The sequence below is a fragment of the Tinamus guttatus genome, unplaced genomic scaffold (assembly GCF_059628265.1).
Source record: "Tinamus guttatus ecotype Peru unplaced genomic scaffold, ASM5962826v1 Tinamus_guttatus_pri_ptg000367l, whole genome shotgun sequence".
Lineage (NCBI taxonomy): Eukaryota > Metazoa > Chordata > Aves > Tinamiformes > Tinamidae > Tinamus > Tinamus guttatus.
The window spans coordinates 840,341-866,627 of NW_028288901.1; the positions used below are offsets into that span (position 1 = coordinate 840,341).

At 37.6% G+C, this 26,287-nt stretch overlaps 1 protein-coding gene across 1 annotated transcript in view; it reads right to left on the reverse strand.

Moving 5' to 3' along the window:
* The window catches only part of RALGAPA2 (Ral GTPase activating protein catalytic subunit alpha 2), a 117,132-nt gene extending 91,937 nt beyond the window's left edge, over positions 1–25,195 (reverse strand). Inside the window, exons 1-9 of the mRNA XM_088530355.1 lie at positions 25,039–25,195; positions 13,973–14,083; positions 13,427–13,476; positions 6,894–6,951; positions 4,936–4,979; positions 4,412–4,589; positions 3,178–3,293; positions 1,879–2,017; positions 943–1,142 (exon numbers count right to left, since the gene is read on the reverse strand). Of these exons, the coding sequence (XP_088386481.1) occupies positions 943–1,142; positions 1,879–2,017; positions 3,178–3,293; positions 4,412–4,589; positions 4,936–4,979; positions 6,894–6,951; positions 13,427–13,476; positions 13,973–14,083; positions 25,039–25,144 (1,002 nt within the window). The 5' untranslated portion in view covers positions 25,145–25,195. The remainder of the gene's footprint in view (positions 1–942; positions 1,143–1,878; positions 2,018–3,177; positions 3,294–4,411; positions 4,590–4,935; positions 4,980–6,893; positions 6,952–13,426; positions 13,477–13,972; positions 14,084–25,038) is intronic.
* Positions 25,196–26,287: the final 1,092 nt, after the last annotated feature.

The following is a 26,287-nucleotide window of genomic DNA, read 5'->3' on the forward strand; positions in this document are numbered from 1 at the left end:
GGGTGAAATTCAAAACCGTTCAGTGAACATGTGCCAGCAGATAACACAGCTTCAGCTGATAACTTCTGACAGCTTCAGTTTGCAGGGCAACAGCATCTTCACCTATTTATGAACAACAGTGACTGAGATATTTTAATTGGTGTCAGCTGTCTTGAAAAAGAGTGAAAAGAAAGATCTTGCCAATCTACGCCTGTTGGAATGGCTTTACAACTACCTCTTGAAAGACAAAGTTCTACAAAAAAAGGGAACAGTAAAATCTACAAAAATCACCTTCAAAAGGCACAATGCTATACTCAACATTAAGGCTTAGAACACCTACACTAAATAATTCAACAACAATTAACATTAAAATATATAGGTCTACCATACGCTTTTACAGTGAATCCAGTTTTGATAGACACCCAATTCAAAAGCAAACCATCAAGCTAACATTGACCAAACTTTTTAATAGGAAGCTAGAGACACTTAAAGAAAACAATGTTTTGTTCTAAAACTCATTGTGAAATCCCTAATCCTGAGAATGTCTACCAGCAATTTTGATAGTAAGACATTTTTATAATATCTCCCTGTAAGCAACTATGATCAAGAGAAAAAAAAGCATTCTACATTACTGAGAAACTGTCCAACTGTCCCCAAGTTAGACAGTTTATAGATTAAGTTTTGAAAGACTAAAGCAAATGTTGAGGAAGCTATATATATATATATGTATGTTTATTTTGAATGGGGTATCAGGCAAACAGCTGTTGGGAAAAACATCACTAGTACATGACTAACAGATTCCCTTGAAGATTTTCTCTTTCAAAGAAGAAATTCAATTTAAAACACATCATTTATTCACTTAGAGGCAGCATTCCCTTCTTGCTTAAGTTGTCAGTGTACTGTAATTGTGTGCAAGTTTTGTAGAAATATAATGAGAAAACAGAAGCAAACTTTAAAGCACACCTGAATAATTTTAGGGAGCATTTCTCCTCCATTTTTTGTATGCTGGACAGCAGTTACATATTTCTTTTCAAGAAAGAAGGTAACAAGCCACTTAATAAATACAACTCGAGCAGCCATATAGGGAATTTTTGTGCTGTAGACACTTTCATTGTTTCGTGTTGCAGTAACATACACTGGTCTTGGTCTTATATCAGGAAGATCTGGAGAGAGGAAAAGAAAAAAAGCTAATCTTAACAAAACTGTAACTTCTTCCAGATTCTGGAATTTTGAGGTGCAGTACTTAGAGAAGGGAAGAGAGGGATGATGAAGAAGAGTCTGCAGAATACTAGGTGAATCTTAGCCCCAATGCTCCTGTTCAATCACCAGCTCTTTAATATTGTTCACTAGAACACTGAGGAAAAGAGTCAAAAACAACCATTGCTGCAATAATGTCTTTTATCCTACAGTTCTACTTTCTAGATGCTCCTAACAGTACAGTCCCTGTTTCCACTTTCCTTCACAGTCACATATCTATCACCTTTCATTTCCTCCATGACACTCACTTTTCTCTTCCTTGCTTCAAAAGAGGGGATGCTATTTATCAATACTATTATTGGCTAAAATAATGCTATTTATGTTATCTACTCCTTCACATTCAGGCATTTTACTAATTATTTCTAAAACCTCTAAGAGCATATTCTGTCCTCATTACCTATCTCAGTAACCTATTCCTTGTTCAATCAATATAAATGCCATGCCAGAGGAACCACTCATGGGCACAGAGCACGGGGACAACCCAAGGACAAGGGAGCAGCTTCATGACATATCACAGGAAAAACTGCAGTTCATCTAGAAAGATTCAGCAGTACTGCAGCAATAGGCCGCTAGCCAAGAGAGATGCTACTAAAAATAGTCACCATTATTACTTCTGCCATAAAGATAAAATTCACTACTTACCAAGAACAGGTTTGTACATGTTGGTTAGCTTTGTAAAAGATGGAAACAAGTGAGGAAGATAGTACTTTCTAAACAAGGTAAAGAGAAACTTAAAACCAGTATCTTGGTTTTCCTTATTCTTCCACTCCAAGCTTGCCGCCTTTTCCATGAGGCAAAGAAACAGAAAAACAAAAACAAAACACACCTTAATGTATTATACTGAGAATCATTCCATGGTGATGACAATTTTTTTTTAATTAAGAGAAAAAATACTTATTGCTTTAACAAAAAATACAAAATCATATAGAAACATATAAACTCTACACACACTGACTTGGGCTACTTAGGATTTTGTTTTTCTGCTCTGGTCTTTACACACCCTTTGTTCAAGTCTTCTCAAAAACCATGGAGCTGGCAATTTCCTGGTTTTGCAAAATATACATGTAGAGCTTGCTGAACTCTTCCAAGTCCCAGACGTCAATTATTAATTTAAATACACATATACTATTAATGTTGTAGAATGGTTACTCTGATTCTTATTGTCCTATCTTTTGCATTACTGCTAAGAAATTAGGAATGCATGAGGAAAACTCTGCTCAACACAACCATACTTAATTCCTGTATACCTGCAACAATTGCCTATATGATGCAAAGTTACAGACAGACTAAATTCAGTAGTTACCTGCACAATTTAAATTCTTGGAATGTTTTCTTTTCTGAGTATAAAAAGCTATTTTTTGCATCTGAAAACTTTGAGCTCTCCAGAAACCAAAGGCTTTTCTTACTCAAAACCACAGTTTACCACAACCTTCATTCTCACTTTTCTATCTTATTATCAACAGCTAAGAGACAAGTCTACTTCCTTAGCTTACTATGAATTTCATTAGAGTCCTAGGGCTAATTGAACTGGGAATTTAGTGATCACCATTTTACTGCTGGGAAAAACTTCAATTACACCCTTCTCCACAATTAACATCTGTGTAAAAAGTAAAACTAAACTTCAGTTTTGTCAACTTCACAGTAACAGTTGCTGAATCATAAATCAATTGCTAGCTACTATAGGAACTGTTTGCTTTGTGGGAGATCTTGATGGATTCAAGCTTAAAAAGTCTGGATAATATTCAAGTTTTTCACATTTGTGATAAGAAATGTAATTTTCAACAAAAATGTTGCAATAAAATATCTTTGCAATGATTCCCTTTTTAGGAACAATAACAAAATGCAGAAGACACCTTATTGGAGAATGAGTATAAAACAAAGGTTTCTAACACAGGTACATTCCTCCAAACGTGAATAGTTAAAAATATATCTCCTTCGCACCTGAATTACCATATATTTTAACAGTAACTGAAGGAAAAAACAGGTTTGGTCTTCAGCAATTTTTTCTCCAGAGACAGCTGGCAAAAGCGGGGTTATCTCTTCAGGATAGATCTTAGCTAAAACATGAAGAAAAAGACGTCTTAGAGAAAACTTAAAATAGTGAAAAATAAAAAAATTAATTTGCAAATTAATCTTATTAAATTTATCTATATAAATTTACATTATCAATATATTTAAATATATTTAATCTTAATTAAAACCAGCTGTATAGTTCCTAGTGTGCAGCATATGCATATATATTTATATACAGATATATAATTATAATATACGTAACTATATAATATTCCACATACAGCATCATACAGCATCAGGCTGTATATACACACAGACACACTCAATCCATGACAGTAATGTTTTAAAAACAAACAGAGAAGGATAATAAAAATTTGTAAAAGGACTGAGTAACTACTCTAAATCAACAGCTCTGAGAAATAAATATCCTATCAATTACACAACTAAAAATAATCAACAAAATTCTAAAAACCCAGATGATAAACTGAACACAGCTGAAATATGTGTCTTCATATAACACTTGGAGGAGCAACACATTCACTGGCCACAGGAACTTCAAAAGCTTTCTTGAATGAAGACAGGGATGCAGCATTTCACAGATAATGCAGACCAGGCCAGCGGTGAACTAAGTAGTAAGTCCTCTGAAGACTTTTATGACAGTCTGAAAATTGATTTATTGTCTTCTGAATCCAGATAGAAGTCCAAAGCTTTTTCCATATAGTGATATGCAGAGCTTTGTGCGTGCTACAAGTGTCTCATGCTTCATGAGTGTTTATTTAGACTGAGCAGGTCTGGGTACACTGCTCAGAAATGCCTTCACTGACCCTTATTTGTATTTCTACCATTGTCCATAGATTTCAATTCCTGTTGCTGGTATTTTTTGAAACTGTGGCCTGCAAGTCCTTTCTACAGAAGCCTTAATTGTTCCCTACACAACACTTGATATTGTGCAATGTGGGTGGGCAAACCCTCACTCCTCTGGTATAATATAACCCATAGTCTCTTGCACATCTTTTTAGGTTCATCCTCCCCCATTTGCGATTTACATTTCAAATGCCATGAATAATACCACATCCCCAAGGTGAAATTTAGATTATTTTCCTAGCATTTCAGAATATTTCTCTCTCAAGGCATAATCTGATACTTCTTCTGGTTTACTTACCATCTAGTGAATTAGAAGGAGGACTAATGACGTTATCTAGTGTACAGGGACCCCTTGAGGACATAACTGGTGGAAAACCAGGCACAAGGCAGGCAAATATTAATATTTGCTCTTCCTCACAGTTAGTCTGAAGTGCTTGAAGCCAAAGAAGAAACAGTCTGATTCCTTCACATCTTATCTACAGGGAAATGATTTTATAGAAAACGATAGTAAAACAAACTGAAAGTAGCACAAATAATTAAGACAAGGCAGGGTAAGTAGTTTCATCCCAACGACGTACTACTGACTCTTTCAGCTACACTATATGAATAATCCAAACACATGAGTAATTTTCCCAAATATCTTTAGAAAGATTTTTTTTTAAACAGCAAAGTGCCCAAAGAACCATCCAGTGTTAAAAAAACACAAAGTTTATGAAGAGGTGATTAAGTAAAATTATATCCAAGGTGTAGCAATCTGAAATATATTGATACTGAAATCTGGAAAGTAATATGCTTCTTAGAAATTCAAGTTAAGAGAAATACCTTGATAGAGTTTCCAGTGTGCAAAAGTTTCTTCAATGTAGACCCTGAATTAGGAAAAGGAAACAGGCAAGTATGACATTTTCAAAAAATACACTTTTACCCAGAATGCAAAAAGCAAAGCCCCAAAGAATTTTATTACCATAATCACTAGCATTACCTAGTGACTAGTATTGAAATTCCAAGTATAGGTATTTTGCTTTTAGATGGTTAACAATTTTCCCATGTTATTATTATTATTAAAAATAAATAAAGTTGCTAGGAGATGTTTTGGCTTACCAGATTCAGATAAATGCTTTAATCAACTGTATTTTTAAAAATTACATAAGTGCAGTACTTGATACAAAGTAGCAAGTGAATTACAATACTTCTAATTTGTATGGATAATGCACTCAAAATATGCTAAACATTGGTCATGATAAGAAGTGCTAGATGTCTATACTGTATTCATGTGTATAAACAACTAATAACTATTAAACATATAAAATAAACTGATTCTGGTTTTAAAAAAATACAAAACTCAACTGCATATATTTCACATCTCACCTGAGAGATCACACATTGGATAGTTCAATTTGAAAAGCTACAGGATTTTTTAAGCGAGAAAAATAACAATTTAGCACTCAGATGTTGCTGCTTCTGGTTCTGAGAATTATGTGCATTACTTAAATGTGACACTTTTCTCAGGATCTCAACTTTTCACAGTAACAAATGGAACTTATTAACATATTTGCAAATATATCAACACATCTGAACATTAAACACAGAGCAAATCCCGAAGTACATTTGTAAACAATTGCATCACCAAATGTATCTACAGAATACAGCTATAATTTATCCAAATAAGACTGTTAAAAAGAAACAGAAATATAAAGTAAAGAACACTTCAGCTACAAAGCAATTGTCTAAAATCAATTTGTGCTGGTCTAGCCTAGAGGAAACTGTAGTAAAGGGGTCCACAACAGATGTCTCCTTTTATTTTTGTCAGTGCTAACCAGAAATTGGACAACAGCCCTTTTCCTTGACCTTTAACTTCTACTTATTATCACTTATGCCATAGCAAATTCCTTGTTCTGATGAAAAATATGGCAGCTGACAAGTCAGAACTGGAAACCAAAACAAAGGGAAAAAAGCAGAGGGGGAGCAAAAAAGAAAAGGAAGATAAAGGATGCATTTGGGGGGCAGGGGGTGATCTTTTTCCAGTCTGCTATAATAACAAAACATTCTATGCAGTTCCATAAGATAAAACCTCAAGAGCCACCTAATAGAGGAGATTTCCACAGGACAGACAAGGTTTGAAGTCAATCCAGAAGCTATTACTAGGCCAGCAGCAGGGTTTCCAGCCAGGAATTCGCACGGACATTCGTTATGTGACCTCGGGTGAGACCCGTGCACATAACTCGAATTTGGCAGAGCCGAGGAAAGGTTCTGCAGCCGCCCTCAATCTTCACTTCTGCCACTGGTCTAGGTGGATACACAGGGAGGCCGACGTAGGAAGAAGTTTGGTGGGAAGAGGACCTGCCTGAACTCATGAATATAACCATTTCAGGAGTGTTTCTAGATAAAAAGAAAGAAGCTGGCAACTACACAACAAAAAAGGAACACAGAACTATTTTAGAAGGTAAAATTGTTTTTAACATGTTTCAAAAATTTTAGCTGCAAGTCTAGTACTTCAGTAGTATTCATATATAGACCACAATAAGCAATTGTCATTAAAACAAATTCTGTTCTATTAAAATCGAAGGACAATACCCAGAATTGTAAACATAGGCAGCGTTGAAGTTTGTATTTTAAATGGTGCTACTAACCTGCTTTATTTGTACACAGAGACTACCAACCAGGATTTACCACTGCACAGAGAAATTTTATTTGAAATTCAATAAAATCAAGTTCTGCAAAATGACTACGTGAAAGAATTTTATTTTTACTATACATACATACTTTGAAAAAATCCTTCTTACCTATACTGCGAAAATGCCATCGATAAAAAATCCTCTCAGGTAGCAGCTGCAAAATTTTCTGCAGAAAACAAAACTGCACAGTCAAAATCTTCATATTAAACTGGCTCACTCAGAGGATACAAAGTAATACACAACACAAGGAGTGAGATATATCAAGTATAGTAGAATACAAATACCATAACAAGGATTTTTGCCTATTACTTCGTTCTCTTACTATGGGGAAAGATACCACAACACAGTCATGAAATCTTCCTTTTCCCAGTGTCTGGGATAGCCCTACTATTTGATTAACTGATTTCTGATGAAGTTAAAAATAAACCCTCTTTCCAAGAAGCTCACTTTGGGTTGTGTTTTTCTGAAGTATCTGGTAGAGACTATATTAGATCAATACAGTGCAGGTTTTGAGTTTCAGTGGCTTAGGTTTCTTTCCACCAGCATCACCACAATAAATTAAACACTTCTGTCATTTCTCAAGCCCTCCTCTTTTTCAGTACCCCAAAAAGGATGAAAACGTATATGCTCCATGTACAGGGATGCACATCTGCATTTGGAAAAACTGCAGTCACCTCTATAACAGCAAGAAACCTTAAAGTGAAGTCATTATGTATTAGATATGCTAGAATCACAACAACTACTGAAGATATTTCAAAGCTCTATGAAGTACTAGAACAAATATTAATAATCTAAGTTTGGAGTGCACATTTGCTCTCACAATGCAAAAAGTAGTCATCAGGCTTAAATATCTGCACTATTAAATGGCAATTTGTGGATGTTAGAAGTAAATTAAAAGTTAAGGCCACAATACCTTTTTAATTAGTATTTTTCATATGTGCACATTAGAGTCCCAAAAGCAAGATAGCGCTGTAGTGTGACGTATTATAAAGTCATGGACAAGCGCTCGTTGTTGTCCTTCCAACTAAGTAGTTCCAAGAACACATCTGTTCACTCTCTCAACCCAGGGCGATTAAGAAAAATTGCTATTCCTATAAAACAAATCATAGTTCCTTCCACTCCAGTGTCGATTTTTAGCAATACTGCTGTGAATTCCAAACTGGCTATTGACATCTTGTTTGTACTTTTGCAGTACACTAACATGAAATATTTTAAGAAACCCCACAGTGCAAAATAATATTGCTTTTTCAGAAAAACACATAGATCTATTTAATGCTTAGTGCTTTGCTGCATCTGTATGGTAATCCATTATAGCACACTTGAAATAGAAATTAGGTATTACTACTGATCAACACATCAGGGTATCTGTCAGTTCTTTTAACTGATTATCCATAGTTCTTTTTCTTCTGGACTTACTGCATGACTAGGAATAATGTTAAGTTTAAATCTTAGTTTACACAGGATGCAGCTTTTTGAAAGATATATTTCTCTATTTTATCAAAGTAAAACAAAAAAGGCTAGGGCTTGCATTTCAACAGATTCACTCTGACTTAACTAATACAGCAATTCCTTGTAGAGAGGGCTTTTATCCTCACCAGCTCTGTAGAATCAGATTGTGATCAGTAACCTTGCACTTATTATGTTACACACTGCACCATTTTAGAACATGAAGAAAAAACAGTGTAAGATTTAATAACTACCTTAAGACACCTAGATCCAGAATGTTTTCCAGGCTAACTTGCACAAAGACCAAATGAGAAGCCCTGTTCTAGCTGCCATCGTTAGGAAAGAGCTGTCCTGCAACACTGTACAGGGTGCCTTGGTTAACAACAAAAAAAGAACAAGTTCTCGCTGGGTGCCTGTGAGTGCACAGGTCAGTAAGTTCTCAATACTGAATCCTGCCAGGGGGATGGATTCCCAGAAAAAAATAAAATAGTGATTTTGATGCAAGTGTGCATGACAAGAAGCGCCTACTAGTCAGCTGGCTGGTGAATCTGCCATATGGAGAGGAGTAGCCCTCCTGTGCCCTGGTGCCCAAGCACTGCCTCTCCAGAAACATCCACACAAGAGCTTCAGCAGGTTCATTGAGTTGATTAGAAATCTTCCTGCTGCTCCTCACTGATTTAGGCAAAGCCAAGACTCAACCACATTAGTATGCCCGCAGCACTGCGGTCTAAATAAACGGCATTTATTTGCTGCATCAATAAAATATTTATAGTTGTTTGTCAAGGGAAAAAAAGTCTGCTCAAAACATGCAAACTACTCATTCTTCCCCCAGAAGGCATAACAAACAGCACGATTTCTGAAGCAGAATATAAGCAACACGCAGTTAGAACTTACTACAGAATATTACAAGGGGAACAGTTATTTTGAGAGGGGTAACATGAACCAACCTGAATTATGGCAGAATAAACTATAGGTGATTCAGAAATACATTTTCTGCGGTGTTAGAAAGAAAATCCTTTTAAGTCGTTTTATTGTTATAAGCAAATAAACTCCTTTTATTCTATCAGACAACCTAGTCTGTGGCCATCACTTTGGCTACATGCTCCAGGTGTCCCTGCTTATGCAGGGGGTTGGACTAGATGATCTCTAGAGGTCCCTTCCAACCTTAACCATGCTGTGATTCCAATATGCACTGGGCACCGACTGAAAAGCTACAACAGAGCCCCAAGCCCGTGTTGGGAACAGAAACTGGGAATGGCAGCAGGATCTCAAGTTTAAGATCACCTTACACAAAGGGAAATAAAGGCGTCCATTACGTAGAGACATACACACAGCAATAGTAGAAGTATGTTAAATAAAATGATGCCCTCAGAAAAGGCAAAACTATGACCTGTGGCCAAAAAAAAAAAAAAAAAAAAAAAACAATTTTGAATTTTCCTGGTAAAGAAATTTGTAAATAGCTTTTACATTGTCCAGCATCATTATGCAGTTTCGTTTTGCAGAATTTAATTTTACTCACTTATTTAAAGCAAAATGGAGCAAAGTAATAGGCAGCAACATCTCAAGACAAGCAAACCTAAGAAAACTCTACAAATCAAAACTAACAGCATTATTAGAATGCAGTAGCAAATTTATAGGCTTCAGATATGAGAAGCACATCCTTTGCACAACATAACAGCAGGAAGCACAGCTCTCAGGCCTTCCCCAAAGTTACCAATAAGAAACCACAGAAAGTTTCCCTGATGCAAATTTTTTTGCAACGCAAGTGAAATTTATTATTAAAGAAAACCACAATTGGCCTTAAGACTTCTGCTTTAAGCTACTTCAACTTCGCTAATTCATGAAGTGGTATTTATAAAGAGGAACTATAACGCAGCAGAGGAGTTCTATATATTTAAAATAGCCACAGCACAGTGGTTTAGTCTATGGTAAACCGAAGTTTTGTAATTTTGACTAATACTTGTGTGCATTATTATGCAGCACTGAAAGAAGGGTACAAGTCTGCAGGTGCCAAAAGGTAAAAATGAAGTTTTTCGTGTTGTTTTGGCCTTTTAGGTAAAACTGGGAAAGATAACACTGGGACTGTGTCATTTTATGCATCGTTTCATGATGCATTTCATGCATCATTCATTTCATGCACCTATTTGGGAAGAGGCAAGGCCATATCAACATTTAGAATATAAAACTGGATCTAAGATCTCCCTATATATCCCTATATAAGATCTCCCTAACTATAAAAAACACTTTTCCAAAATGAACTCATGTTAATGTCTCATATTAGTCTCTTGATTAAGAATCCTTTGTTGATTACAATGTTTGGTACTATCAGTGGCTAGGCAAAGCAATTGATATGAAAGCTAAGATTTCAATAAAGAGGAGAAGCAGCACCGCGAAGCCCACGTAGCTTTCAGAGCACTTGTGGAAGAGTAGGTTACTCATTTAAAATACACACTAGGTGTCACTCAAGAACAGCAGCCAAAAAAACCTAACTACACTAGGAAAGGCAGTCAGGTACACATTCTTTTCATAAATATTTTTATTGATTCTTAAACAGTTAACCCCAGCACCTGGATCCAGGATGTGTTAATCCAAAGTAATTACCTACTTAGCTAATTAGAAGAAAACTCTAGGAAACCTCTGTTTCATGCTGACAGCCAATTAAATATGCCAAGCTTAACAATCAAGCAGGTTTGTTTCCTGTGGCTTACAACATGAATGTTTAATTACTTGGCATTTTCTTTTTCTCCTGTCCTATGCTCAAACCCAATTATTGCCTGTCAGTGCTTGAGGGGCCCTCTAAAGTGTCTTCCTCCTACAGTGCATTAAGTTATCAAGTGTTAGGAGATATAAACAGATTGTCAACTTAGTTCCAGTAGATAAACACTGTGGCAGAGGGTACATCTTGAGACAGAGCAGCGCTCTCCCATTGCCCTGAAGGGCCAGTGCAGACTGGTCCTCCCTTTGCTGCTCCCCTGCGGAACTCACTGCAGGGCAGTTGCAGACAGCACGGGGCCAGCTGATCACTGCCATCTGCAAGGCCACGAATCCAAAGCTGGCTGGCTCTAGCAGACCTGGTGTTAATATATAAGGTGTTCACTTGAGCAATAAAGGGATCCCGATTCGATTAACTGCAAATTAGGGTCCATGTAAACATTCGCCACAAAACACCATGCAGCAGATTGTTCCCCATCTCGCACAAATGTCTTAATTGATTAGTTCTTCCTCAAAGCTTACCATGTAACCTCAAAGGGTATATAACAACTCTTCAAGGCATGTATTTCAGTAGGTTATATCTGTGTCCTCTAATTTCTGTGAACGTTCAAAATTCTTGGTACTCTAAGAACCTTAACATGTTACCTCCATAAAGCATTTAAATTCAAGTTTAAAAATCTTCATTCAACAAAACACAAGAGCATTGGTATATCCAGGTTTTCCAATGACACTTAAGCACACTACTAAGCAGGTTATTGAATTGGATCTGAAATGACAGTATTCATACATAATGATGCATTTATTTATTTTTATTTCACACATCATATTCTCCTGATGTTACAACAGTAAACAAAGTTATTACCCACAAATTGGATAAACTTTGGCTGTTTTTGAATGGAAAACAGTTAAAGAAATTTAATTTAAGACCCCAAACTAAGTTACTATTAAAATGCACTGTGTTGGTCAGTGGATAAGGTGATTCCTCCTCCATTTGGTCGTGTAGCAGGGTAGAGAAGCAGCACTTCTCCTGCTACCAGCTCAGACCAAGTGGATATATTAGCTAATGTAACTTGCCACCACCTCCTGTAAAATCCTAACATAGACCTTTTTACTGATATCACAAGCAACAGAAAATCTGTTTTTTTAGATTTCTGTCTGAGGGGGCAGTTGTGTAGTTTAAGATGGGAAAGGAGACGGAATAAAATGGATATATATGGATATAAATGGATATACGCAGATGACCAAACCGCTCTCACTAGCACAGCCTCCAACTCCTACCAGCATCAGACTTTGAAGCCTAAACCTTCCTAGGCCCAAAGTGTTTGCACGTGCAGAAGCTGGAGCAAAGCTGCAACAGCTAGAGGAAGCATATGCCAGTCTGGTGAGCCTTGCAATGGGTGTAGCAGAATCTCACTTTTCTTGTAGTGACAGCATCAAAACAATGCAAAACTTTCCTTCATATTCTCAAAAGAACCAACTAAATACATGGCTACATCCTAATTAATATGGAACTAATAAAATAAATATGGACTTTGAAAAATATAAAGGAAAAAGGTTAAATCCTGAAACACGGCTTATTCTGCTACCAATTTTCATTTTAGCAATTAGCATTTTGAATTTTAACTTGCATTTCATCATCATAGACATGACCTGCAGATGACTTAGCAAATTAATAGACATAACTCAAGGAGATTAACTTGAGTTACAGGAGGTGACATAAGTATTAATTATCAGTAGAATAAATATTTATAAAGAGCCATACCTTCTTACCAAGCAACAACCTACCTTCTTTAAAGTTCTAAAGGACTCTTGTTCCCTCTTTTCAAAATCTGAAGTATTGATTGGCTGTGTGAATTAAACTTTCTCCCTCATATTACAAGCTACCAGCACATCAAGTTCATTCAAGACTTCGTACGTTTTTTACAAGAACAACAAAATGGAATTACTTGTAATATATTTAGAAGTGAAGTACCACTTATATCCTGAAGAGATGCTAGTCAAGAACTGCAAGGGAAACTACAATAGGAACACACGTAAAATATTTATGATCCAATAGAGTAAGACTTTTAGTTAACCCTTACTTAAATTTATCAGGAAGCCTCAATGGCACAAAGCCTTTTTTTGATATTGCTTCCAGCTGAGGAGAAGAAATAAAGAAAACAGGACTTAAACACAAATGACAGGATTCCAAGACAGATTTCAAACATTACTGCAAGCTAGATTAGTTGGTCTTTGACAGAAATCTTTTAACTCTGGATATTCACTTAAGCCAGGCATTCCCAAGACATATTGAAAATTCTATTGTTTTATGCATCTGAAAACTTAATACAGACCATAGTTCTTGACTGCCTTCCACTTCCATAGTCATGCACACCTACTGTGACTTGATAGATGAATCTTTTCCCCTCTCATTGTAAAGGTATAAGCAAGCACATAACGACAGATTTAAAACAATTCTAGGTTCTATGGTATGGGCAACTTACTTCAAAAAGAAAGAGAATGGAGTCCAGCTCCTCCCTCTGGGATTTATTCCCTGCAAGACAAAACAGGCTGCCATAAACAAATGATTTGATAAGACAGAAAAGTTGCACTTTCCTTATTCTACTAATGTCATGGATGTTGTACTTAGTTCATTATTCTTCAACTTTCTCTCATGTCGAGTGGAATAAGATGCTCTATTTCCAGCACCTCCTTCAATTACATGGGGACATCCTGAGTCCCAAAACTGCAAAGTATCATCATTGTGTCATCTTCAAAGGTGGTGAGTATAAACGCACAGGATGTGAATTTTGTGCTGAAGTGACACTTAAGGCTGTAAACATCTAACATTTAAAACCCTTTAGTTATCTATGACAGTTCAGCCCATAATTTTCTGTACTTGTATTACCACAAAATTGTTTACTAATGCCAGACTGTGTGAAACTAAATATACATAACTGCAGATATATACTCATTAGATAACAGAATGCTTTTGAGAGCAGTTATGAAAATCAATTCAACAAGATCTCTAGCAAAAACCTAGAACCTACCTTTTTGTTTCAAGCTATTTTCCAGTGTTATGAAGTTTTCATAGAAGATAAAGTAAATTTGAGAGTAATTACTCTCAAAAAATTGCTTCAGGTCACTTCCATCTACAATATCTGAGAAGAAGAACAAATTAAGTTATTATACAACATCAAAAACCTGAAATAAATTTTATAAGTGCCAATTTAGTGTGACAGAAAAAGAAAATGCAATGCAGAAAAAAAAACTTCATTAAAAAAGTGGTCATATATCACCTCTATAGAAATCCTTAATCTGACAGAAGCATTTTTGTTAAGGTTGTCTGTTGCTAAAGGAATTCCCCAGTTCTCTGAACATAGATGCATGCATTATTACACCAAACTTGATGTTTTTTGCTAAACAGTTACACATTTCTGAAGATTCTCCCATGACCCCAACTTTAGAGCATAAGCATTTAACTTGTTCACAGCACAGGCTTAGCCAGAGTTACATGGTTACAGTTCACCTGACAGCTGAGGGAGCAGGAACTCCAGTGAGATGGGAGTTTGCACAGTAGCAGAAAATGAAGTACAGAACCAGTTGTTTGTGTGGGTTGCCACAGCTTTCAGAACCCTCTCTGGTCATACTGCAATGTGGCAAGATTATTCTCTGCTTTGCTTGCAAGTTATTTCTTTGCATTTATATAATAAACAGCTTGAAGAATAGCAGTGACTTTCTTAAAGTTAAAAACCAAGTAACAAGAGTCCTGGTAGATGACTTTGGACCATTTTAGATCTAGTGAGACTGCTAAGATGCTGTATAGGAAGAGCTACCACCTCATCTTACCAGCTTGATAGTCTTACACAATGTAGTCTAACACACTTGGTTCAAATTTTCTTGCTGCTCAGCTGTCCATTTAGATAAACACATCCTAAAGGTGTTGTATTGTTTTTTCCTCTAGTTCAGTAACTTTTCCCTATTTAAGCACCAACTTCAAAAGACTATCCTGCACACCTAAGTTCCTTGGACTCATTTGTCAACTGCGCAGGTGTCTTAGGAAAGCTGAGCCCAATGTGACACTACAATATCACTGATACTACAGTATCACAGGGCTTCAACAGCTGCTGCGGCTTCTTCAGCAGAGGAAAACCTAGAAGGTATAGAAGGTACAGAAGATACAGGAGCAACGTGTTTATAATACCGATACAATGAAGATCAGAAAACACTGATGCAAGAGAACTGAAATGCATTAAAGAATAACTGCATGAAAAGAAAAGCACGAGAATCTCTGCTTTATCAAAATGAAGAACTTCCATCTTCAGAAGGAATGGCTAATACTAAGAATTGTATTACTTAAGATTCATTCTTATCAATTAATAGTTTTACCCATGATATATGGGAAACTGGATAGGAGTTGACATTTTAGTTATGAAAACAGTATCAGAATTATTTATTAGATAAATAAAGCTGCTGGGAACAAACTGAATCAGTCAGAAAAAAGTAATTTGAAGAAAATATTTTGAATGCATATCCAATACTTTTTAAAGATAGCTTTTTTCATCTTTTGAAAAAATACGTCAGTCAAGAGATCCTTTTCAGAAACAGATCTTGTATCTTTTAGATATTTTTACCAAATATATATATATATATATATATATATATAAACACCTTCATCTTCCCAAAATTCAAAAGCATACACAATGAACTTCTCAAAGTTTTTAGTCTTCTTTTTCCAAATCACTTCTGATTTTAAAGAAGCTTACATAGGAAAACATTCAACACAACAGCTTTCAGTGACAGTTATGTAAATTAATAAGACTGTTTCCATATTATCACGCCACAAACACTTAATTTCATTAAGAAGAATCAGACACACACACACCCCCAGCTATGGTTTACATATGCAAACTGCAAATCCAGCTACGTTTATGGGGCAGTGAGATTAAAAAAAAAAGTATATTTTCAGTCCATTTTAAGAACTCTCTGGGCTCCTCTAGGCCTTAAGCTATTTTCCAATAAGAAAAACCTTACATATGCAAATGCAACATTTGCAAAACATACTTTTATTTGTTCCTTATCGTAATTGTTTTTGTCACCAAGAGACATTTAGATGATACCACCCAATAATAAAAGGATAAAGGGCAAGAATTATCATCATTTCTTTCTATTGAAGTTTCACTTCTCAAGGAATTCATTCATTAATCAAGATTACTACACTGATTATAGCAAGACATCCTATCACTATAAAACAAAGAATGAAATTAGCTGAAGACTATGCTTTTAAAAAAATAATTATTAATACCTATTTAGTAATAAGGCTTTGTTTGGTTGCTTGTACTATGAAAACGATTAGTCCTTGGAAACTCTTCTACACTATATTTGTTTCCTTGCTGGTCTTGAATTTGCAAGCTATGTGTAATTATTCTAATTATTTCTCTCTGAATGTCTTCTGTTAAGAACACCACTAGGGGAAAACAAGCCTTTCATTGAGACAGATTTCATACGAAAGGATGAGGTCATGAAAAACAAAATGAAAAGGAAATTTCCTTCTAAATTGTGAAAGGAGGAGAAAGGAACTGCCTAATCATAAAAGCAAATTCTCCTTTACTAAAAAAAGTGTTATTCTGGGACAAGCATGCATTCTTACATATGTATCGTTTCGCTATTAAGCTATTTTGATCCTTATACAGGTTTGCATGGTAAATAAAAGCAATTCATAACCCTAAATGGCAAAAGGGCCAAAAACACTCCTATTCACCAAACTAGAGAAACACCAGCACTACAAGTAAGATTTTATTGCAATTCTGCATGCAAAACACACACAATCAATAACTCTACTATTCAGTTAGAGCATTCTTGGGCATTCCACTACTGAATTTCTGATTTTGGGGGAAGGTGTGAAATTACTCTACTCCTTTGTAACTTATTTGTTCACAATGACAACATAAGGAAAGCATCACAGATAACGTACCACTATACTTTTGTCAGTATAGGCAAGAATTATAGAATGCTTAAGGTTGGAAGGGACCTCTAGAGATCATCTAGTCCAACCCCCTGCACACGCAGGGTCACCTAGAGCACGTGGCACAGGACTGCGTCCAAGCAGGTTTTGAAGATCTCCAGGGAAGGAGACTCCACAACCTCTCTGGGCAGCCTGTTCCAGGGCTCTGTCACCCTCACTGGTAAGAAACTTTTCCTTAAGTTCCTGTGGAACTTTTGGTGCTTCAGTTTCTGGCTGTTTCCTGTACTTCTGTCGGTGGCCACCAGTGAAAAGAGGCCAGCACCATCCTCCTCACTGCCTCCCTTGAGGTACTTCTAGACACTGCTCAGGTCCCCTCTCAGCCTTCTCTTCTCCAGGCTGAACAGGCCCAGCTCCCTCAGCCTCTCCTCATAGGGCAGATGTTCCAGGCCCCTGATCATCCTTGTAGCCCTGCGCTGGACTCTCTCCAGCAGCTCCACATCCCTCTTGTTCTGTGGGGCCCAGAACTGGACACAATACTCCAGATGCGGCCTCACTAGGGCTGAGTAGAGGGGCAGGATCACCTCCCTCGACCTGCTGGAGATGCTCTTCTTAATGCAGCCCAGGATCCCATTGGCCTTCTTGGCCACGAGGGCACACTGCTGCCTCATGGTCAACTTGTCGTCCACCATGACACCCAGGTCCCTCTCTGCAGAGCTGCTCTCCAGAAGGTCGGTCCCCAGCCTGTACTGGTGTCTGGGGTTATTCCTCCCCAGGTGCAGGACCTTGCACTTGGCCTTGTTGAATTTCATGCGGTTTTTCACCACCCAGTTGTCCCCAGAGGGACCTGGACAACATCTTTGCCTGCTAAATATGTGTCATCCTACAGATCAGAGATGTAAAGTTAGTGATGACACCCTTTCCATCACGCTCTCTCCTCCATAAATCAAGACAGGTTGTAAGGAAGGCATCGTTAGATTGGCAACACCAAATAAAGCACGTCCCAATATTGCAAGCTTGTTTCATGCTCCCTTTATTAGGTTCTGCCCATAGAGTTGCTCAACTTGTCCTATCCATTTCATTGAAAATAATTATCACAAACAGAAAAGATGACAAGAAAGACTCCTCCTCAAGAAGGCTTATTAAAAGTTGCTAGAGAGCTTCAAGCAGGTACTTGAATCACTCTCAAATACATTTGACTAACAAAACAGGATCTCTCTTCTGTTCTTCAAACAGAAGACAGTGTAAGTTCATTTGCTATCACTTAAAATAGGGATTAAGACACTACTTTTAGCAAATCAAATTGACTAAAACAATTTATAAGTATTCTGGAAAATTAAACAGCAAGTTCAGGATTGAATTACAGGTATTAGATACTTATATAGCTGATACATAACTCAGATTATTATTGCTGAAAAGTAATCACTTGGTGAATTCAAAACTCTAACATTTTAACCTAAAGCAAGCAGGCAAATATTTTAAAGTCATCAGATACTCAGTGGCTTTCCAAAAATATGTGCATTTTGGCTCCCTTCTCCAAAAACGATAAGGGACTCTCTGGCTCATGCTTCTAATTGATACTTCTACCATGTTTACGGCAACAAAAGGACATAGTGAGACATTCACAAAGAGAGACAAAAGTTTTATTTAAAATATTAAAGGTTGGGTGGTTAGATAATGGAAAACCACCTCTCCTCACCTAGTTTTTCCTCTTAAAATTTAGTGAAGCAAATCACTTGGGGGGTGCTGCTTTATAAAAACTGGAATATGATTTAAGTTTCCATTGCTCTTCCTCATAGAAGTAAAACATTAGAGAAGACATGTTAGAGAGAAGGCATTAAAGGAAGGGAGGGGGTCCTTAAATCATGAGTGTTCCTTTTTGTTTTTTTTATTAACTGCCATATGTTATTGCATTCTTTTATGCAATTAAAAATCTTAATTCCATGAGCTTTCAAATTCACTTCATTTTGTTATTTATATTTAGCTTTAAAAATTGGGGGACTTCTAGTATAATTTAAAGCAGATAAGATTTTGAAGTCATACCTGGTGAATGATAAACTTACTACTAGCCTCACCCCCAGAAGCTTTAAAAAGGCCTAAAGGGTCACTCCAGAGACTATAAAAAAACCCATAAAAGCCCAGAAGAAATTTCCCTTGGTTTTTGAAAGAAACTTCCATTCAGCAAGGCAATAAATACACTTAAGGAAAAAAAAAAAAGCCACACACAAAATAAATTTTTAATGATACTAACATCTCAAGTTTTACGCAATATATACAACAAAGTCATTTCTAAATGGAAAAAAATTGAAGCCCTTTTGATTGCTTCTAAAAATTCGTATTGAGCCTATCCTTATTTAGCTCTCTGTAAAAGTATAGAGCTACACAGCATAGTGCTATAACTAAAAAACATTAATTAATAAGAATGACACAAAGCCAAGTTAATCCCCTTTTTTGAAATAAAAGCGAAGTATCATGTGGTATCTCATCTAATTTTATTAGAGAGTAAATAGCAATAACATCAAAATTACTGGCAAATCATAACAGTGTTAGTTTTTTTTCATAGCACCTTTACTGATGAAAGATGGGTCATGACAAAGTAATTCTTGAGAATCGGGGCTGGGGGGGGGAGAAGGAAATGTAATAAGACATACAAAGATGTTAAGTGTTTCAACCATACCCAATAAGAAAATACTGAAAGATAAGTTCCAATAAAGAGGATATTTTTATCCAAGAACAGGCATTGAAAATCATTAACAGGGATAATTTGCAATGTTAAAAATGCTATACAAAAACTACCATGGGAAACCTTTGAGTGATTAATAAAAATGACAAATCGCTGTGAAAGAAAAACTTTCATATCACCAGCACCATTTATTAAACCACTATTTAAATCTATCCTAAAAACAGTCCATACTATTCAAGCTTCCAGGCATTGTATTTGAAAAAAAAGTTATGACATTACAATACCATGAGTGCTGAGTCAGCATTTTTTAAAAAATAAGACTAATATTTAGTCTATTTTTAAAATGAATTCTCACTTGTGATAGATAAGTTTAAAAGGTTATCTTTTATTCTCAAATATGCTGGTTATATTCTGTGTTGTCACTCAGGCTGTTAATTGTACCAATATGACAGAGATCACTGCAGAGAAAGCACCTCATCAGCTCGGCACACAGAAGCCTCATCTCAGCTCTGAAAAGACTTAGTGACCAGAAAGACATAGTAAATAAAAAAAAACATCGTCTTATTTTGGATAGGTAAGACAATGTTGCACAGAGAGTAGAATTGAAGCTACCAAAACAGGTTTCATTGATCCCACAACTCCTTAATACATATCCCTTTCCTTCATACTTCCCCTATTGTTTTTTTGCATATTTTTATCTTCCTATATCAATAGGTTCTTTTATGTGCATTTAAAGCTAACAAAAGAGCAACAAAAAATTGAATTGTCTTAAGCAAAACATAAAGCAAGCAAAGGTGTCTTGAGAATGCTTATCATTAGAGCTTAAGTGAGTGAGTCTGGGGCAAGGAATGAAATAACTCAATGAAGGCTTAATTATACTACTGACTTTTCAAATAAAAAACAACTTTATGTTGTGTGCTTTATTTCTCCTCTGTCTGAACAAGCTTAACTTATGTTTTGCACCAGAAGAGAGTGGAAAGTTTAAGCAAAGTTGCTATCGACACGTTTGAAAATTCACAGCTCAGGAACCAACTATCATCGAAACACAATTAGCAAAATAAACACAAGGCTATTGGCAATTCATCACAATAGAATTATATACTGCATTACCTAGAGAATTTCATAATGCTGGAGGAGAACATTAAGACACAGATATTTAACAAAGTCTTCCTGCTAGACATTTTTCTGTTTGTCCCACTTGTCAGCTCCATCAGAGAAAAATGGCAATGCCCTAAAACCTTGAAAATTCCATCCCAGCATCTTCCTGCCACAAGCACTTAATGTAACATATATGTTCATATATGTTCAGGAGATGGGCATATCCAAGAATCATCACAAGCCCAAAGTTTCCTCATACAGATATGTTCTGGTTTTAGCCATGTCTGAAGAGAAAGTTGCCACATTTCTTGTCTTTTCAAGTTTGTTTCACTAAGGCAGATGGAAAAGGAAGAAATTTAAGCTCTCTGAGCCAAGACTAAAATCCTTTAGCATAAACTTTCTGCAGGATGGTTTCATAAAACATACTAAAACCTTATCTTATTTATAAGTACTTTCCCAAAATTATTTAAAATATTTGAAGTTATATTTGTGCAGCACATGAGTACATGAATCGTAAGACATTACCATTAATGGTACATTATTTTTTTCCCATATGAACCCCATGAGCCTCCAAATTCTTGACCAAGACATCCCCAATTACGTCACATACTAGCCCTCTTGGACCCCACCACTACGTTCACTCTTCAAAGCTACTCTGAGGCCAAATTATGAAGGTTGAGGTAATTGGGGTTGGACATTTCAAATTTAAATATACTGCTACTCACTGCAAGGATTAATATAATCCAGGCAGTTTGAGAACGTGATACAAATGGGTGGCTCCCCACTCATCCTTCTAGCACTTTACCCACACAAATTTCTTTTTGATATTAGCTAGTTAATGCAGGTAGCAAAAATACTGTCCTTAGATCAGAGAGATATTTACAAAAACCCATAAAACACATACAAAATAAGAGTAAAATAATAAGTAAATAGATTAGCAATAATAAGCTATTAAAGACCCTTCTACCAGGTAGTTTCTATGCTCTCTCTGAGCACAGCTCTTTCAAAAGGACTATCTTGAGGAGAAACTACCCTTTTCTCATTCACCATCATATGCAGTGTCTTCAGCACACGCAAAAAGATATTTTCCCACATTGCTGCAGCACTTGCAAACCTTTTTGCCTCTCAATGGAAAGTTACAAGGAAAATACTCTTAATCTCAAACATAATCTGAAGTGCCACTAACCAGTAACACTTCAGACTACCAATGAGGTTCTTCAGGTAGCAAATCTTGAAATCTGATCACGCTGAACACTGGAAAGACTATCTTTGTTCTTTAAAAGCTATACTTGTTTCAGAGCAACAGCCCCGTCTCCACACAGCTTTAAAACAGAGAGAAAAAAAAAAAAGCACACACACACACCCTGGTTCAAGCAGAGCTACATGAAATACTGACTGACCAGAGAGCTGCCCCTGAGCACAATATACAGTGGCCAAGTTCTGCTTTTCTTTCTCCTGGTAAGTCACTATCATAGGACCCTCTCCCTAACAACAACAAGTCTTTGAGATTCCTTCATATAAACCAAATCTAACTGAAATGAGTCAGCAGATTTTAAAAGTTACTAGAACATGAAGTACAAGTTACACATCGTTTCTCCTCCTTGTTTCTTAGGAATCTGTCTTAAGTGAATTTTCTAAATACTAATGTTTTCACCAACTCTCCTAAACAGGGATTGTGCAGAAGAGTCAAGAAACTTGCAATGTGCTGACTAACAGCAGGACATGGGGCCACTCAAACCCTTCCAAACTTCCAACTCTAAGTGTACTTTACAGGAAAAAAAAAAAAATCTCAGCCTCACCCCTGAAAAAGAATCATAAAATACCACTAAAATAACTCCTTCTAAAGCTATAAAAAGACCTCTTAGTATCAAATTAAGCGTTATCAATATTAGCAGATTAATCTTGCCAGGAACACTGCAGAAAGTATACTTTTACACTGTTCTCCCAAAAACATCACAAATACTCATGTCACTCAATGTCAAAGTAAGTTTCCAAAGCTAGGCACTGCAAAGCACACCACTAACATTTCACTAATTGCTCCTGTAGCTTTGCATTTACTGGGGGAAAAAAGAAATACTAATTCTGGGATTAACTACCTGCTTTTCAGATGGCAAAAAAAAATAATAAAAGCTATTTATTCATTTTACTTATCTAGAACTCACCAATATTAACTTGGTAGGAAAGCCTTCTGAAGCACAACCTGAAAAATAATTTACTGGACGCTTTAGCACTTCATTTGACAGTCCTCAGTTAAACACCACACAACTGTTTTTGCTGTTGTTACCCATGGCAGCTCTGTGGGCACTGCTGTTGCCTTCCTGTGTCATGATCACACTTTCATTTTGAGGTACAATCCTACCCAGAGGCAGGGTAGTGCTAAGAGGATACCCAGTGATGGGCACATTCAAGTTCTCAATCTATGACACCATTTTAAGCAAAGTTGAGACCTACGTGCAACAGTCTGTATGAAAAATATGAATCCTACTAGACATATTTCACACTAGCATTCATGGATTTGAAAAAGAGTCTTTGGCTGCCTTTAGTCTAGTGATCCATCCTATTTCCATCACTTGTATTTTCACCCTTATTTACATAAGGAAGAGACTTTATAACACAGATATCGTAACTCCAAGATCTCCACTCCTTCCAGAATAACTCCCAATTTGTTTAAGCAGCAGGCTTTCCAAGGTTAAGTAACCAGGATGTTGTCACATACACACATAAACAAGCATTACAGTTAGAGAAATAAAGGAGCTCAAATCTTTTTCTACACATGCCAAAACTCTATTGACTTACCAAGCATAAGTAAGTGCATATTCCCTAACACAGACCCAAAATAAATACCTTCTATTACAAAACAAACAAACAAAAGTTTTTAAAACTGTTTGACACCAACATGTTGATCTACTTCCAAGGAAAATTCTTAGGTTATCAGATCATAAACAATCACAATCACCTTCCTATTAACTACAGAGCAAAAACTACTCCCAGAACACATCCGTGACATACACTCGACCAAGAAACGCAGTAGCTCTTCTTCAAAGAATTCTGTCAAAATGAAAACTATGAGTACCTAAACATTCACAGCTTTGAGGTTTGGATAATTTGCCATGATTATGTTCCTATTTATTCTTCTGAGCAATATTAGGGTGTGGTCTTTTATTTTGAGATTTAATTTTTCACTTTAATATACAAATTCAAGTACATCACTTCAGGGTGTATTTTCTCTATTAAAGTCTCAAATGCTTCATAATGATATTAACTTTTCATTTACTATTTAGCAGCTCTGAGAAAGATGCTTAGCCAATACACAGTACACTGAATGAACACATAACATACGCCCACATAAACAGTGTCTTTTAAGACCTGAGCAAGCAAAGGTTAAATACCTTAAAGTATTAAGGTATTTAAGCAAACTCTAAATAACCTGGCAACCCAAAAGCAAAAGAGCAGCTTAGGTGATTCTGTTAAACGTTTTGTGCTGCTATGTCAAATTTATAACATCCACACACACACCACTCAGTATTTACAGAGGGATCAGGAAGAACAGGAGAGATCATCAGATGACACGAGTACTCCAGCAAAATCTATCTAGACTACCAAGTACACAATTCACAGCCACATTTTAAATCCAGGGTTTTTTTTTTTTTTTGAGATAAAAGCTAAAGAGATATAAATATAGCATACCCAACTCACAGAAGTCTTGATGTTGGAATTTTCAGGGTTATTCGAGTACCACAAAATATTAACCCAAACTTGCTCTCTATTAAACTCGACTTAAAACAGGTTGGCATACTTCATTTATTAGTACATGCACAGCATCTCAACTACTTGCTTTTAAATTTGAATAAAATATTTCTATTTCACTGCAGAGACCTGGCTAAATTTCCTGGAATAGCAAGAAAGGCATAATCCACCCCTCCTGACGCTCTCAGGGGAAACTTAATGTTTGAGAAAAAGCCTAAATACCTGTTCTACGCAGAAGTCACCTTTTAGCACAATAATAATATCCCAAAAAATTTAGAGGCAAAGATCCTAAAAGCTGGTATCACAGCACATCAGGTAGGGTAGGAAATCATCCAAATTGGGCAATTGGTGCTAACTAGGGATCAGGGCCCAGCCAACCCCCCCTGCTCAGAGGTTTTTCCTCAGACAGCAGCTCACATCTACCAGCCGTTTTCCCTCAGGAGAAGAACAGAAGTTCCCCCTGGTTCTTGCATTGCTCCTGCTGGAAGAGACTGGCGAGCCTCAGTGTGACCTTGTTGTTCACATGATGGAGAGTTCACAAAAGCTGGGAGAACTGAAAAGGTGAAGAGTTAAGAACATAAAGGGCGCGAGGGAGAGTATTTGATACCCTGCATCCCCCGACTCACCCAGGATCGCCCTGAGGTGCTTGAGGCGGGTCAGCACGTCCTTCTTGGGGTCCAGCGCCTTCTGCGTGGACTTCTTCACATCGGCGTGGCTTTTTCTGGAGAACATCCCGCGGCGAAGGTGGGGGGGAGACACCAGCTCGGAGCGACCCCGCCGACTCCCCCGCGGCCGAGGCAAGCGGCGCTGCGCGGCCGCGCTCGTTGCCGGCGCGGGGAAGGGGCGGAGGAGCCTCCCGGCGGCCGCGGGGACAGACGCGCGTGGAGCCGGGCAGGGCGGCCCAGCTCCGCGCTGCCGCCACGGGGCGGGCGGACGCGCAAACACGGAACCGAGCGGCGCCGCCGCCCGGGCGGTTTAGAACCGCCGCCCGCCCGCGCCGCCGCACTGCGCAACCGCCGCCGCCTCCCGCCCCGCCCGCGCCGCTCCCCCCCCCCTCCGGGAGGAAAACTACAAACCGTGCAACGCGCGCACGGCAGCCCGGGGAGGGGCGTGGCTGCGCGGGGCATGCTGGGACTTGTAGGCGCTGGGTGGGCTGCCATCCCATCTCCACCACCTCCGTCCTTCTGTCCGGGGGCGCCGTCGCTCTGACATGGCGCCCGCCCACGTCACCCTCAGGCAGGGTGGCAGGGAGAAGCCCCGCTGCGCCGCAGGGCACTGCTACCCTCCTCTGCTGCCCCATGACTGGCTTGTGGCCTGCGACCTTTTATAAATATATATGTTCATAAGCAGAGCGCCAAAGATATATACAAATATATTTATAAAACACAACAGTTGATGCCTGAGAGCAAGCACCATCCCACACATCACAGGCTGAGGAAGATGGCGATGCCCCATCTGGGAGCCTCTCTGGTGGGCACAGAGCAGTGCTGGGTCCCTCTCATTCCTCACGGGAAATTCCCCTCGCACCTTCTCACAAAAAGACGTGCTCGCAAGGCCCGAATATTCACTGTTTCCTCCTTTATAGGTACATTAGGTGTTTCTGGAAACGCAGGTTTGCGTCAGGGCATTGGGGTGGCCAGCAGCAGCTGGCCAGATCTCAAGGAAAGCCTGACTCGGTCATGGGACAGATTGGGTAAGAGCGGACTGAAACGTGCTTGTTTGGATGCTTGGAGAGCAATGCAGTGCTTGGACCTTATTTATTGGGAAAATCTTCATGTTTGGAATAACTGCTTGCACTGTATGTAAATAAAAAGCAATTCCTACAATATATGGTAATGATAAAAAGACTTGGGTTTTTTTCAGTGATGCAACAAA